The sequence below is a fragment of the Rousettus aegyptiacus genome, unplaced genomic scaffold (assembly GCF_014176215.1).
Source record: "Rousettus aegyptiacus isolate mRouAeg1 unplaced genomic scaffold, mRouAeg1.p scaffold_m13_p_6, whole genome shotgun sequence".
NCBI classification, from domain to species: domain Eukaryota; kingdom Metazoa; phylum Chordata; class Mammalia; order Chiroptera; family Pteropodidae; genus Rousettus; species Rousettus aegyptiacus.
This window is the reverse complement of record NW_023416309.1, coordinates 88,431,484-88,445,355: the sequence shown is the minus strand read 5'-3', so window position 1 is coordinate 88,445,355 and position 13,872 is coordinate 88,431,484. Positions and strand designations below refer to the sequence as shown.

The 13,872-nt window shown below is 35.3% G+C and overlaps 1 protein-coding gene across 3 annotated transcripts in view; it reads left to right on the top strand.

Annotated features, from left to right (window-relative positions):
- The first annotated feature begins 672 nt into the window (after positions 1-672).
- GDPD1 (glycerophosphodiester phosphodiesterase domain containing 1) overlaps positions 673-13,872 on the top strand; it is a 38,087-nt gene continuing 24,887 nt past the window's right edge. Inside the window, exons 1-2 of one of the 3 annotated variants that reach the window (XM_016123108.2) lie at positions 673-1,384; positions 10,293-10,335. In XM_016123108.2, coding sequence (XP_015978594.2) covers positions 1,267-1,384; positions 10,293-10,335 — 161 coding nt within the window. In that variant the 5' untranslated portion in view covers positions 673-1,266. Of the gene's footprint in view, positions 1,409-10,292; positions 10,336-13,872 lie in introns of all 3 variants that reach the window. The other 2 variants (XM_016123107.2, XM_016123109.2) reach the window with 2 other exon arrangements.

Genomic DNA, 13,872 nt, shown 5'->3' with positions numbered 1-13,872 from the left:
ATATTTATACTTATTTTTTTTTTCTACAAAGGCTTTACCATTTCTTTGGGTATTTTGGTGTTAGATCAAGAAATAGACTACTACTGATGATAAATTGATGCAAAAATCTTTTTTAGCTACTTTTTAAAATCTAATAAAGGCTACTGTTTTCAAGAATATTTTCTAAATTCTATTTACTCCTCTTAAAAGAAACTAGAATTTGGAGGAACCAAGATAATTAACAAAATGTGAGAGCTGAAGTTTATCATTTAGTAAAAAATTTCTCATTTTACAAATAAGTGCAAGAGAGTAATTTGGTTAAGCCTAGAGTCAAGAATCACAAGATTTTAAATAATCACTCTGCATTCCACTTCAGTGGGAGATATGCTGTTGCCAAAATTTCTCCCCTAGCCCATAGTTAATTCTTTTGCATTTAAAATACGGCTCTTATCAAGTTTCAGTAGTTTGGAATGCGTGGAATGAAGGGGAAACTAGTTGGGCCTTCTGGAATTTAGTTTTGGTCTTCCTGAGACTTTTAAGTGATAACTTATAGCCTCGTCAACGTTTCTTTATTTTAAATGGACTTGTAAGTCAACAAATATTTGTCTATCCAATTATAAGGCCTGGAAATTACATTTCAACACCAATGAGAAAGGAAGCCATCCCTCAAAGATTTGACTGATAAACTAGTACCTTTGATGCTTATGTGTGACAACAGGAAAAGTTCTTTTTTTGGCTAAAGAAACGGATGGCTTTATTACTAGTTTTAGCAAGCTCTAAGTCCTCTATGGGTAACTGATTTGCATTTCTTAGAGCGGGGGCTAAGACTCTGCGCTGGAATCTTTCCTTTTCGATGTGGATCTTCTAATTATGTCAGGACTTCCTGAAGGCTCTTCTTGACTAGCCTTTTCTGCCCGAGTGATGCCGAAGGCACTGGCAAGTTTCCAAACTTTCGCCTCAGTTTGGAGCTTCGGGGCCGACCATAAACAAAGCTAGGTGACAGAAGCTGGTTACAGGTCCTCTGTGGGCTTCTACCCAGCAGCCGGAGCGCGCCTGCGTGCGGGGGCCCTTTTGTTGCCGGGCTCCAGGGTCTTGCTGCGCCTGCGTCGTGGGTCGGCGGACAAGTGCGCTGCACCGCTGGCACCGGCTGGGGGCGAGAAGACCTCGAGCAGCCGCCGCCGCCGCCGCCGCCGCCGCTGCCGCCGCTGCCGCCGCCGCAGCCGTTGCGCCCGCCGAAGCGGAATTCAGAGGCCCCGGCGGTGGGAGACTTTCCACACAGTGGCTGAGATGTCGTCCACCGCGGCTTTGTACCTTCTCTCCACCCTGGGAGGGTACTTGGTGACCTCATTCTTGTTGCTCAAATACCCGACCTTGCTGCACCAGAGAAAGAAGCAGCGATTCCTCGGTAAACACATCTCTCACCGTGGAGGTGAGAGGGGTCCCCAGAACCCGATGGCGGAGATGGGGGAGGCTTTTTGTGTGTGTGTGTGTGTGTGTGTGTGTGTGTGTGTGTGTGTGTGGTTTTTTTTGTTTTTTTTTTTTTTTTTTGTCCTTTGGCGCTTGGCAAAAGGCTGGCGGGTGGAAATACGTGAGAGTTAGAGGAAGCGTGGGGATGTGTGAATAGGGGGCTGCCCTAGAGGTGAAGGCGTCGTGAAGGAGGGGTCTGCTACGAGAAGGAAAGGGGTCTTGAGACAGAGCTTGGGTGAGGATCTCAAGTGCAGTGGTGTCAGGAATTCTCAGAAGGAGGAAGGACCAGGGTGAGAATGAACGGTAGATGGAGCGTTTTCTCAGCAGATGGAAGGGCGATCGCAATGTGCCTACCTAGCAGCAAGGAACAAGCGGGGAGCGTGGGGCAGAACCGGGGGTACCCCGGCGGGGTAACCAGGAACAGACTGCTCCCAGCGAGCCACTGTTTGAGTTCGTGGTGGAGGGATCCTGGGTGACGGTGTTCCAGGGCTGAGGAACTGCGTGAACCTGGAGCGTGCTGCAGCCAGTCCAACCCCCACCCCCCACCCCAAGCATGATGATTGAGGAGAGAGAGAAACTGAGTCCCAGAAACGCGTACACTTTCCAAGGTCACAATTAGAGCATTAGAGCTTGGGCTGGACTGGGACAGAAACTGGAGAGTCCTGGTTCCCACGGCTACAAACCTTGCACCTGTTTTTTTTTTTTTTTTTTTTTTTTTAGTCCCTCCACCCTAGCAGTGACACATGGATTTCCAAAAGACGGAAAGATGATTTAGTTTATGACAGTACAGTATTGTTTAAAGAAAACAAAAAAGTTTCTTTTTGGAAAAATGCCTTGCTAAAAGGAGCCTAGATAATCCACCTTCTAATTTCCCAGACAGCAGGCTAAATCTTTGCTTCTTCATTATTGAGTAATAATAAGTGTCTACTTCATTTCAAGCCTGATGTATAAAATGTGAAATTAGATTATTTCAATCAATTTTAACTCACAGTTCTTTAGAAATGAATGTTAAGCCAGATTAAAATTGCTTAGAATTTATAGTTTAATACTAGAAATGGTAAATTTCTAAATTTTCAGTCTAAAACTTGATTTAGTACTATAACTCTTCTAACAAGAATTGGCCAGGAATGAAGTTTTTATATATCACAGAAATACATTAGCATTCTTCTGTATAATCTGTGTAATTTTATCACAGTGCTAAACATAGTACTAAAGAGTGACTTCAGTGATTGTGCTGGTCTTCCACTCCTGAGGAACATCAAAGATTTTAAGGAGTCACCAGCTAAATGCCATGTTATTTCTTATTTGGTTTATCTGAATTTTAATAGACACATAATTAAACTGTAGGATGATATGTGACTACTAATGAGCCTCCAACCATTAAAGCCAAAAACCAACTTTTAGTGTTTTAAGTTATTGCTGTAGAAGTAATTTTCAATGGTGGTGGTCCTATTCTGGAGATAGTAGTACACATTGTAGTTGTGTTTACTGACTTAAAAAAAAAAGTGTGCTTACTAAAAACTCAAAACAAAACAAAACTAGGTCTTCTCAAAAGCTATCTAAACTGTCATTATGGATGATCTACATTTTATTTTAGAAGAAATAATCTTGTTAAATATCTGCAGGCTCAAAATCTACTTGTTATGATGGTCTAAAGCATTGTAGTAAGTTTCTGTGTGTTCCTTATCCGCTTTTGCTGAGTATGGGCACCAAATAACAGTCGAATCAGAGTCATAGAGGAGGTATATATTAAAAAACACTTTGTAACTCAAGGTACTAAGTTTCTAGAAAATAATGGACTACAGAGGAATCACCTCCTTGCTTGCTTTTCATTTTTTCTTGGACACTAATAACAGCGATCATTAGTTTCTGGATATCACTAACATTTGGGTTAATTCTCTCCATTGCTCTAACTGCAAATACCTAGTATTTCCTGTAAACCAGGTTTATGACCATTCCAAGATGGAAACATTGATCGTTACATGTGTTTAAAGTATATACACCTGAATTGCTATAACCTGAAACTCTTAATGTGTACTAGATTATGTCTGTTGTAAAAGCATCATCACTTGAGTCAGTTTCTGAACCTACCATTAGTTAGCCTTGGGAGCAAGCCTGCATTTCCTTATCTACAAATGGAGACTGTTTGCTTTGCTTCTCTTTGGGTTGTTAGGAGAATTAGGTGTATCAAAAAGCACTTTGAAAATTGTAAAATTGTTTGGAGATATAAGCATGGATACAGGGGATCCACATTCGTAGTTTGCAGTAGAGCTTTGAGTTGATTGAAAAAGATGAGATCACCCTATACTTATGTTTTAGTGAACACTTTTGCCTTTTCTGAGATTGATTGCCCTTGAAGGTGGAAAATACTCTGTTTCAAAAATTAAATGCTTTAGGCTTACTTTGTTCTTACTTCTTTAAAGCATATGTTATATTTGCATTATATTGTAATGGGATATATTAATATGTCCGCTTCCGTTACTAGACTGAATTTCTCAAGGCCATGTTTTAGATTTTATTCTTGTGTCTTTAGCCTTTAGTACAGATACTAACATATAATTAAAATAATAGCTTTTTGTCTGCTGATTATCTACTGCATGCTAAATACTTTCCATGTGTTTCCCAAATTTATTTGACCAAGAACACTTTTTATAACTACAGTGTATTGATGAGACACCAATAGGACCAAAGATATATTCCCTTGAATTAAATAGAAAGCACGTAATACTCTCAAAGGCCATTTTCTTAATTTCTCTATGAAATTATGAATTTTATTAATATTTTTTCAATTGCATAAGTAGCTCATGTTTATAGTAGAAAATTTGGAAAATATGGAAATGAAAAAAGAAAAAAGTAGTTCCTAAACTTTACTCTCTGGACATAATCTCTGTTAACATTTTGAAGTATATTCTTTAAGTACATATTGTTCTACATTTAGAATTACTGTATATACATTTATTTCAGATGTCACCGAGTTAGCTAGAGATAGAATAGCATGGAAATAGCTTACTTTAATACTCCCTAACCTATCTCTATGGGTCAATTGGATTAAGCAACACACTTTTTAAAAAGAGATCTATTTGTTAGGGTTTCGTGGCCAAAGAATTAAATATCACCAACTTATCAAATCTTAACCTTCTCTCTTAATCTTTCACCTTGGGAATCAAAGTAGAGTACTGTCACAGTCTGGGCATCCTGCCCTAGATTGATTTGGCAGGTGGTAAGTTTGAGGGTAAAAATTACTCTTGGACACTGGTTACCTCTGGGTCCTAAACTTTAATTGGTTGTTCACGGAGAAAATTGAGGCATCAATTTGAGTCCCAAAGTGTCACTGGAAATAGCATTCTGCAGTTGTACCCTGAAACATGTTCTGCGTCAGGGTATTGATTCTTTCTCTTCAGCTCTTGTTCTCTCATTTCAATTTTCAGGGACTCTTCTTTACTTGTCACTAAGGACTTTTCCAAGTGGCTCACTCGTTCCTACTGATATTATATTAGTAATATAGTCATTTATCATTTATTTAATAGTACTTTCCTACTTAAAGCAAAATCAAGTGTACTTATTTTCAGCAATGAGAATAAATATATTACATATACACATATATATAAAGCTACAGAAATATAGAAAAAGTAAATATAATTGTAGGAAAACTATTGAAATTATGACAAGATACATAACAAAAACCATTTATCATTGAAGAGAGCATGCATGCAGTGGTTCGTTGGTAAGTGCTGCCTATGTATCAGTATAGTTTGAATATCATTCCTGCTATTGATGTGTTTATTTTGCAAAAATAAATTTCACAGGTTTTTTTTCCCCCTTGAAATATAGAAACAATTCTGTAGTGTTCCAGGGAACCCATATTGAGAACTGCTCTTTTCTATATACCATCTCTAGTTCTTACAAACTGTTTATGCCCTTATATAAATCGTATCCGCTGTTTCAAAGGCACACTATAAATGTTGAATGAACTAATGAATTTAGAAATGAAGAAGGTTCTCGCTATGTTGCTTGATTTATAGAATAACTCCATTTTGAATTGAGATAGGATCTTATCTTCAAATATTAGGATATGTTTTATTTGCACTAAACTGTTTTTAATATCAAAAATATTTAATTTTGAAGATTGTTCTCTTGTGGCTAATGCAGTGTCATATTTGTTATTGGTTTATGAACATCATATACACACATATATATCATGTATACAACATGTTAATGATAATGATTGTTGGAGCATAACTGTAAAACAAGGGTATAATGGTTATTGAATGTTTATGGGTATTTAAAACATTCGGGAGGTAAAAAGGAAACTGAACAGATGTTTCTTTCCTTCACAGCATTTAAATCTAATTAAAGATACAAAAGAGAATGTTTCCTTTACCTTTCCTGTCCTATCAGAAATTAACCACAAAGTAATTATGAAGCACTATATAAGAGAGGTAAAGTTAATATAGAATGAAAAATTGGCAAGTATATAGTGAAGCTTTAAATACAGTGAACTGGGAATTTTCAGAGGTTTTCTCAAGTGAAAAATGAACTGGTGAAGAGGGAAGCAAGACATAAGCAGAGAAATTCTGCACAAATTGTATCAGGACAGCATGCAAAATCTATGATACTCATTCTCTTCCACATCTTATAATTAACTTCATAACTTATTAAAATTAAACTTTTGTTTATATGTAGAATGGTTTATTTGCAAAGCCATGCATTGTTTAAGTTGCTTATTGAGGGAAAAGCAAAGTTAATGGCAAGTGCGCTTCTATGAATGATGTGATGATAATTGGAAAAAAAAAGAACTTAAACCATTTCGTGAGAGAAGAGCTAACACCAAATAAGTCCTTGGGGAGGAATGGCATACTTCTTAATGAGTCCCATAGATACTCTCCAGGTTTTCATCATATGAATCTAACAAGTAATTTGCTAGTATTATTGTTGTGGAATTTATCTTCAAGCTTTACAGACAAATAGAAAAATACAGGAATGAGGACCAATATGAAAATTTACCTATAAAACTGAAATGAAGTGGTTACATGTATGGCAGTATAGGAGCTGCAGCACAGTTTTTGATAAAAAGGGCAGGATCTGAAATCATACTGCTCATGCTCAAATCCCAGTTCCTCTTGTTGGCTATGTGACATTACCCAACTTTTTTTCTGGAGATAGTAATATTTACCGTGGTTGTGGGGTTTTTAATGAAATTTAGAGTGCTAAGCTTCTAGCTTCTGTTTATTATTAATATCTTAATAATAGACCACCTTTTCAATATTTTATTGTTGCTTTGTAATTTTATAAACTTATTAAATAGATTCAAGATATCAAGTAACAATGTTTTCATGCTTAAGCTCTTAGGTTTAAATGAATTAAAATTAATTTGGAAAGCAGACATATAAGACAAATAGGCAGACTTTCAATTTAAATGTTAGTGGTAATTATATTAATTGTGGGAAATTGATTTCAGAATACCAAATCTTTACCCTATCTTTCTCCTTTTTTTCCCCAAACTGAAAGATCAAACAATAAGTATCTTTTGAACTTTTTATTATGGCACATTTCAAACATATACAAAAGTAGTAAAACTCGTAACTCGTCACCCAGATACAAACAATTATCAACTCATGCTCAGTCTTGTTTCATTTGTATCCTTGCCACTTATTCTCACCCAGATTATTTTGAAGCAAAATTCAGATATATCATTTCAAATATAATATTTATTGAACACTTTTGTGGAATATTCTAAAAGATGTATATTACAAAACCCTTGCTATTGGAATTTGAGAAGGCTAATAAAAACACTACTTATTTTCCCTTTGCAAGTCTGGAACTTGTTGAGAAATAAAATGTTGGCATCAGAAAGATGGAAGTGAAAATACTAACTTTATGATTAACAGCACTGAGTGTGTACTCTATAATGCTCTCTCTAAATCAAACTTAACTCTAAAACTGGAGGCCTTTTGCTTACATTGGTAGGGCCCGCCCTGGCAAACTTTGTGTATAGATGAGCAGAAATTTTGTTCCTTCTGAAGGTGGGCCACTGCAAATTAAGAGAACTGTAAAGAGTTGGATCGCAGATGGACTGACTATTCTTTCTCCTAAATCACTTCTGCTTCCATGGGTAGGAGTGTATGAGGGAGTAAAGAAGAGTTAAAAGTGTTCTTAAGTGCAATTTTCCTCCCCTGGGTGGAAACACATAGTGAGGGATAGATGTTCCCCTCGATACTTGCCTTCAAAATGCCTTCTCAGGGTTTAGTTTAATTTACCAGAATGCAAAAATAATCAGACTTAGAACTAAAGTCATTTTTTAAAAAATTTGGGTGTAGCATACAGGTAGTAGCACTAACCTTAAGTGTACAGCTTAATTTAAAAAATACACGTGCATAGCCAGGTAGGTAGTCACCACTTAGGTCAAGATACAGAACATTTCTAGAATCATAGGAAGATTCCTCCTTCCTCAGAGGTAACCAGTCCTGATGTTCATCATCATTGATTATTTGAGACAGTGGTTTTCAAAGTGTGATCTGTGGACTCCTGGGAGTCCCCGAGGCTCCTTCATTGGACTGCAAGATCAAAACTGTTTTCATAAAATATTATTTATCTTTTTCACTTAATTGACATTTGTGCTAATGCTGCAAAAGCAGTAGTGGGTAAAATTGCAGTCTCTACCATGACTGAAAGCAGTGGTACCAAGTGTACTAGAAGCCCTTATATTCTTCACACCATCACACACTCACGGTTTTAAAAAATAGGCAGTTTCACTTAAGACTGTCTTTGATGTGTTAGTAAAAATTATTAATTTTATTAAATCCGACCCTCGAGTACATATAACTTTTAATATTCTGTGTGACAAAATTGGAAGTACAAAGAAAACACTTTTGTTCTATCCCAACATATGATGATGGTTGTCTTGAGAAAAAAGCACTTATGCAGTCATTTGAATTGTAAGCTGAATTCACTTTTTTTTCCCCCACGGAACACCATTTTTACTTAAAAAAAAACTGAGAAACTGGTTATTCAGACTCGAATATGTAGCAGATATATTGTTGGAATTAATAAAATGAACCCGTCATTAGAAGAAAAATAATCTAGCTGCCTTCTATGAAGGCAATGGCAATCATTAAATTTGAGCTTTTAAGCAAAAATTAGAATTTTGGAAAACGTGTATCCTCCATTGTGATCTTGATAGCTTTCCAATTCTAAAAGATTTTCCTGATGAGATCAGGTATTAACGATTGTGATTTTAAAAAATGTTGTATAATTAATTGTTAATGATTAGCAGATCAGCATAATTTAGTGAATCAATAATTTCCAAAAGACCAGTGCATGATATTATAAGACCATGCGTGGGTGAAAGACCTATTCAAAGTTCATGATGGGCCAAAAGATAATAGAGTATCATCTATTAGATAGATATTAGACTGTGAAAAGGTCATAGATGAGATTCAAATTCCACATTGCAACTTACTTTTAAAAAACAACCACTTGTTGAATTTGGGTGCAATCTCAAAGAAAAATCTTTCTTTCCCAACTATGTATCTGTGTGAAGGTTGACAGACATAAATGAAGCAGATGTGAGAATCTAGCTGCCTTTTATTAAGCCTAACATTAAAGAGATTTGCAAAAATGTGAACAGTGCTACTCTTCTTGTTAAAGTTTTTTTGAAGATAGTTATTTTTTCGTAAAATGTTAACATGAAATGAGTTTATTGTTATTTTTAAATAAAAATTTAAGAAGTCATTTTTTAATGTGTATTTATTAATGGATATAATCCACATAATCAATAGCTTTATGAGGGAGTCAGGAAGCTCCAGTTCAATTAACTCTTGTCTGTAATAAGAATCATTGTAATCTGAAGTGATAAGAAAGTGCTTTCCTGAAGGAGTTCAGAGTGAATTTGTTTTGGAATTGAGGTTTAAAAAGATTGGGAGGTTGTGGTGAAGAGAATGTTCCAGGCACATGACATGTCATGACTTCAGACAACAGACATTCACCAAACACCAGTTACTATATTAGTAGTAATAATAGCAATAACTCTTTAGTTTTATCAACTATTCATTATTACATTGAATTCATTAGTTATAAGATGTACAAATTTTATGTACTGCTAAGAGAAAATTTACCAATTAAACTGTTACCATCCATTGTCAAATGCACCCCAACTTCAGAGATGTTGAAAAGATATCATTTTTCAAATTGATGACATATGGCACTTGACATGTTAATTCATTTAATTATACCAATCCTACGAGATAGGTGCATTCATTATCCTCATTCTTAGAGATAAAGTAGTTCAGCTTAACAGAGAGGTTAGGTAACTTTCCTAGGGTCACACAAACATCAAATGATTTTAGAGATCCTCCAGAGTGCCACTTTCACTACTACGCTCTATTGCCTTCAGCCAAGATGATTAAAACACAATCACTTATTTTAAGTGATTCATGGGAAAGGAAGGAGAGAGACAGATAAATAATTTATGCTATAACATAAATAACATTAATAGAGAGATACATAAGAGACTGTGGGGGGATACAGAGGAGGATAGTTTAACTCTAAGGAAGTGTATATGTACCAATCCTCTTCTGTCTTATCTATGACAAGCAGATATTGTTTAAAAATCATGTTTAGGTTCTTCTAACTTTCCTGCATTGCTGTGGCTGTTTTGATCTTTGATTCTTCCTGGTGCAGCTAAAAAACAATTTGAAATAACATTACACTCTTTAAAACACTTGTGATATCTACATAATATCTAAACATCAAGATTCACTAGATATATCTTACTAAAATGAATTTGTGGAAAAATAAAATATCCAAAGTAGCTAAGTAAATGAAGTTTAAATTTAATGTTTTCACAGGTGCTGGAGAAAATTTGGAGAATACAATGGCAGCCTTTCAGCAGTAAGTATATAAAAGAGTATTATTTTCTTGTACAGTTTATCTTTAAACTGATGATGATTTGCAAAGTGAAGATGGTATACAAGAATTATCCACTCGTGATAGTCGTTTCTATTTTATCAAAATTACTTTTTTATGTAGTTTTTCTGAAGTGTTACAAATAGTGTTTGGCTTCTGTATAACTGAAAAAAACTAGATTAGAGTTTTGGGTGATGAAAAGATATTATAGTTCCAAGCTGAAAGAAGACATTTGTAACAAGGAGCATATTGTGTGTAATGCTAATTAGTCTTGGCAAGAAAAAAGAAAAGGAGAAAATGAAACAACTGTTACACTGGCTGCTATTTATAAATAGGATTGTGTGTCTAGCCAGTAAATTTGTACAGACCTGAACCTGTAATCTGATCTAAGACAGGGAATTTGAAAAGTTAAACTCCATGAAAGACATTACTTATCCATATTGATTTTCTGTAATTTTTGAACCATTTTTATGTATATAACTGGGGTTATATCAGCAAAATCAGGAGAATTTATCTTAAGTTTTTGTTGTGCTTCTCATCATTTTTCCTGTTATCAGGTCTAAGGGTACCGCTTCTCCATGTACTAGCTTTATCTAAATCCTATCCCCCTAGATTTGTCATGGTTTACTCTTCCTGTTCTATAATATGATGTCTTTTTACTATAATCTCATAAGTCTCTTACAACTTTAAAATGCAAAATCTTTCCTTCTGCCATAGACTGTGAAACAGAATAGTTTAAATTACTTTAAGTTATCTTCTCTAATGCGATTATATAGCTAGCTAGCTAGCTAGCTATAGCTAAATGTGTATAGAATGTTATATGTACAATTTCTACTGAGATACAAACACACACGCACACACCTCCCCCACTCCACACTATCATTTGTCAAATATCTGTTGCCTGGGATGTGGTGACATAGATAATTTGGGGAAAAAACTACTCATAACATTGAGTGACTTTTAGCATTTTTTACGTTTAAAGTATATTATTTTGTAAGCTTTTCTCCATATTTTTTGTTAAAATTTTCATCAACCACCCTGATTTATGAAATTAAGACATTGAATCTACAGCCATGCCACCCTGAACATGCCCAGTCTTGTTTGATCTTGGAAGCTAAGCAGAGTCGGCCCTGGTGAGTCCTTGGATAGGAGACCACCTAGGAATATCAAGTGCTGTAGGCGTAAAACAAACAAACAAACAAACAAAAAACATTGGCTTGTATAATAAATTCTTTCTAAGGATGGTATATAAATATTTTTATCTTTGAAGATTTTCATCTTCTGAAGATTTTTTCGGTAGTCAAAGAATATATAATTTAGAAGGTTTTAACTTGCTAGATACAGCATTATGTTTCTAACCTTCAGCAGTATTTATGTTGTTTTGTTCCAGCAGTAACTACTAAAAAGTGCCATAGCCTTCTCTATCATTTGGTAGCTTACTATAGCTGTAGATTTTTGGAGGTTTTTCTGGTACTTTATTATTATTATTATTTTCTCTTGCACTGGCCATGGAGCATTTATTGACACCACCACTCTTGAAAATTGGGTTTTCTTATTAGCCAGATACTCCTTAAAGTTTCCACGCTGGTTACATGTAAATAGTCACATATATACAATGAAGTTGGTTTCTTCAGAAGAAACCAGGGTTATAGTACTAGGTAAGTATCACTTCCTTTGTGCTATTGACTCACTGTCAAACTCTGTGCTTTTTCTGGTACTTGAGAAGAAAGCGGCTCTTCCATATTAGAATTTGTAGAGGTATTTATTTGTAGGACTGCTTGTTAATTGACTTTGAAATTTATATAAAGCCTAAATCAAATAGGCTTTAATTTTAACCTCTTAAAGTTTTTTTTTTTTCATGGTAGTGGTGATTTTTGTTTTTGTTTTGTTTTGTCTTATGCATCAGCGCTATCGTTATCAATTTGTATTTTTTTTAATTTACAAATATTCTCTTCCTTTAACTGTTAGGATACTTAGGTTTGTTTGTTTTTTTAAACATACCTGCTTCATGAACGATAAGAAAAATTGTTTAAACATACTACTGTATATTAAAAAGATAAAGAGTTATAATACATTATTGGCAAAAGACAGTGTGCTTAACTACATTATATCCTTGATAGGATGAGTAGTTGAGGGAGAGATAGTAAAAAACTAATGAGCAGCTAAAACTTAGATCTTATTTATGTACATATTTAGATATACACTTCTCCAAGCATGTGTATTATGACACAGAGATGAAGATAAGAAGATATTAGAGATAGCGTAAATAGTTGGAGTCAGAAGCCTGGTTAAAATTAAACAGAAAATTGAAAAGATACCAAGAGTAAAGAGCTATCATTTGGTAGAAAGGAAGAAGCTATTTTATTTTACTTTAATTTTACTTTTAAAAATTTTTCTCATTATTATTTTTTAATGCCTATAGCACTTGGTCTCCCATCCAAGTACTAATCAGGCCCGACCCTGCTTAGCTTCCAAGATCAGACGAGATTAGGCACGTTCAGGGTGGCATGGCTGTAAATAGAGCTATTTTAAAATATGGGAAATGTTTCAGATTAAGATAATAGAGTATGTGGACCAGGTGTGTCTAGAAATTGAAAGGACTGTAAGAATGTATGGAAAGTTAATTTATTATATTGGGGCTAAAGAAGTCATTATGACTGACAAAGAAATTATTGCATCTCACAATTTGGTTTATAAAATGCTTTCGAGAACACCTTAAGGCAGTAATCCCCAACTTTTTTTGGCACTAGGGACTGGTGCTCCTATGAGAATCTAATGCCTGATGATCTGAGATGGAGCTGAGGCGGTGATGCTAGTGCTGGGGAGCAGCGGCAAATACAGGTGATGCTTTGATTGCTGGCCTGCCGCTCACCTCCTGCTGTGCCGCCCTTCCTAACAGGCCATGGACCGGTACTGGTCCACAGCCCGGAGTTTGGGGACCCCTGCCTCAAGATATGAATCTGGCTCTTTTTGTGATTTCTTGGGAGCAAGAATCTTTATTGATCTTTCAATCCCTAACACCTAGCTTAGGTGCTCACAGGCTCTCACTAGTTGCTTACTGAATGAGATATGGAATTGGGCATTCAAGAACAAAGCAGAAATTAGCAGATGACAAATGAAAGAGACAGAACCTTATCTGTAATAAGCATAGACTCAAAAACTAAGGAATTAGATCTCACACACACACACACACACACACACACGCACGCACGCAAGTTACTAAGCCCTTGAGTATGTAAAATCTGGTTCTTAAGAGCTAATATAACTAGGTTATTAAACCAGGCTGTCTTTGTAAATACCCATAGGACAATTTGATCCCTGAAGTATTAACATGAATGGTAAGAGAAAGAACCAAATTTTATTAGCAATAGCTGGAAGTATAAGTTGGCAGACAGTCAAAGCAATTAATTAGCGACCTGAATCTCATGATAATTTTTTTAGAATATCTAATTATTATAATACTAATTATCTTATCAATGAACTGGGAATAATAATACAACATCAATTTGTGAGGAATAAATG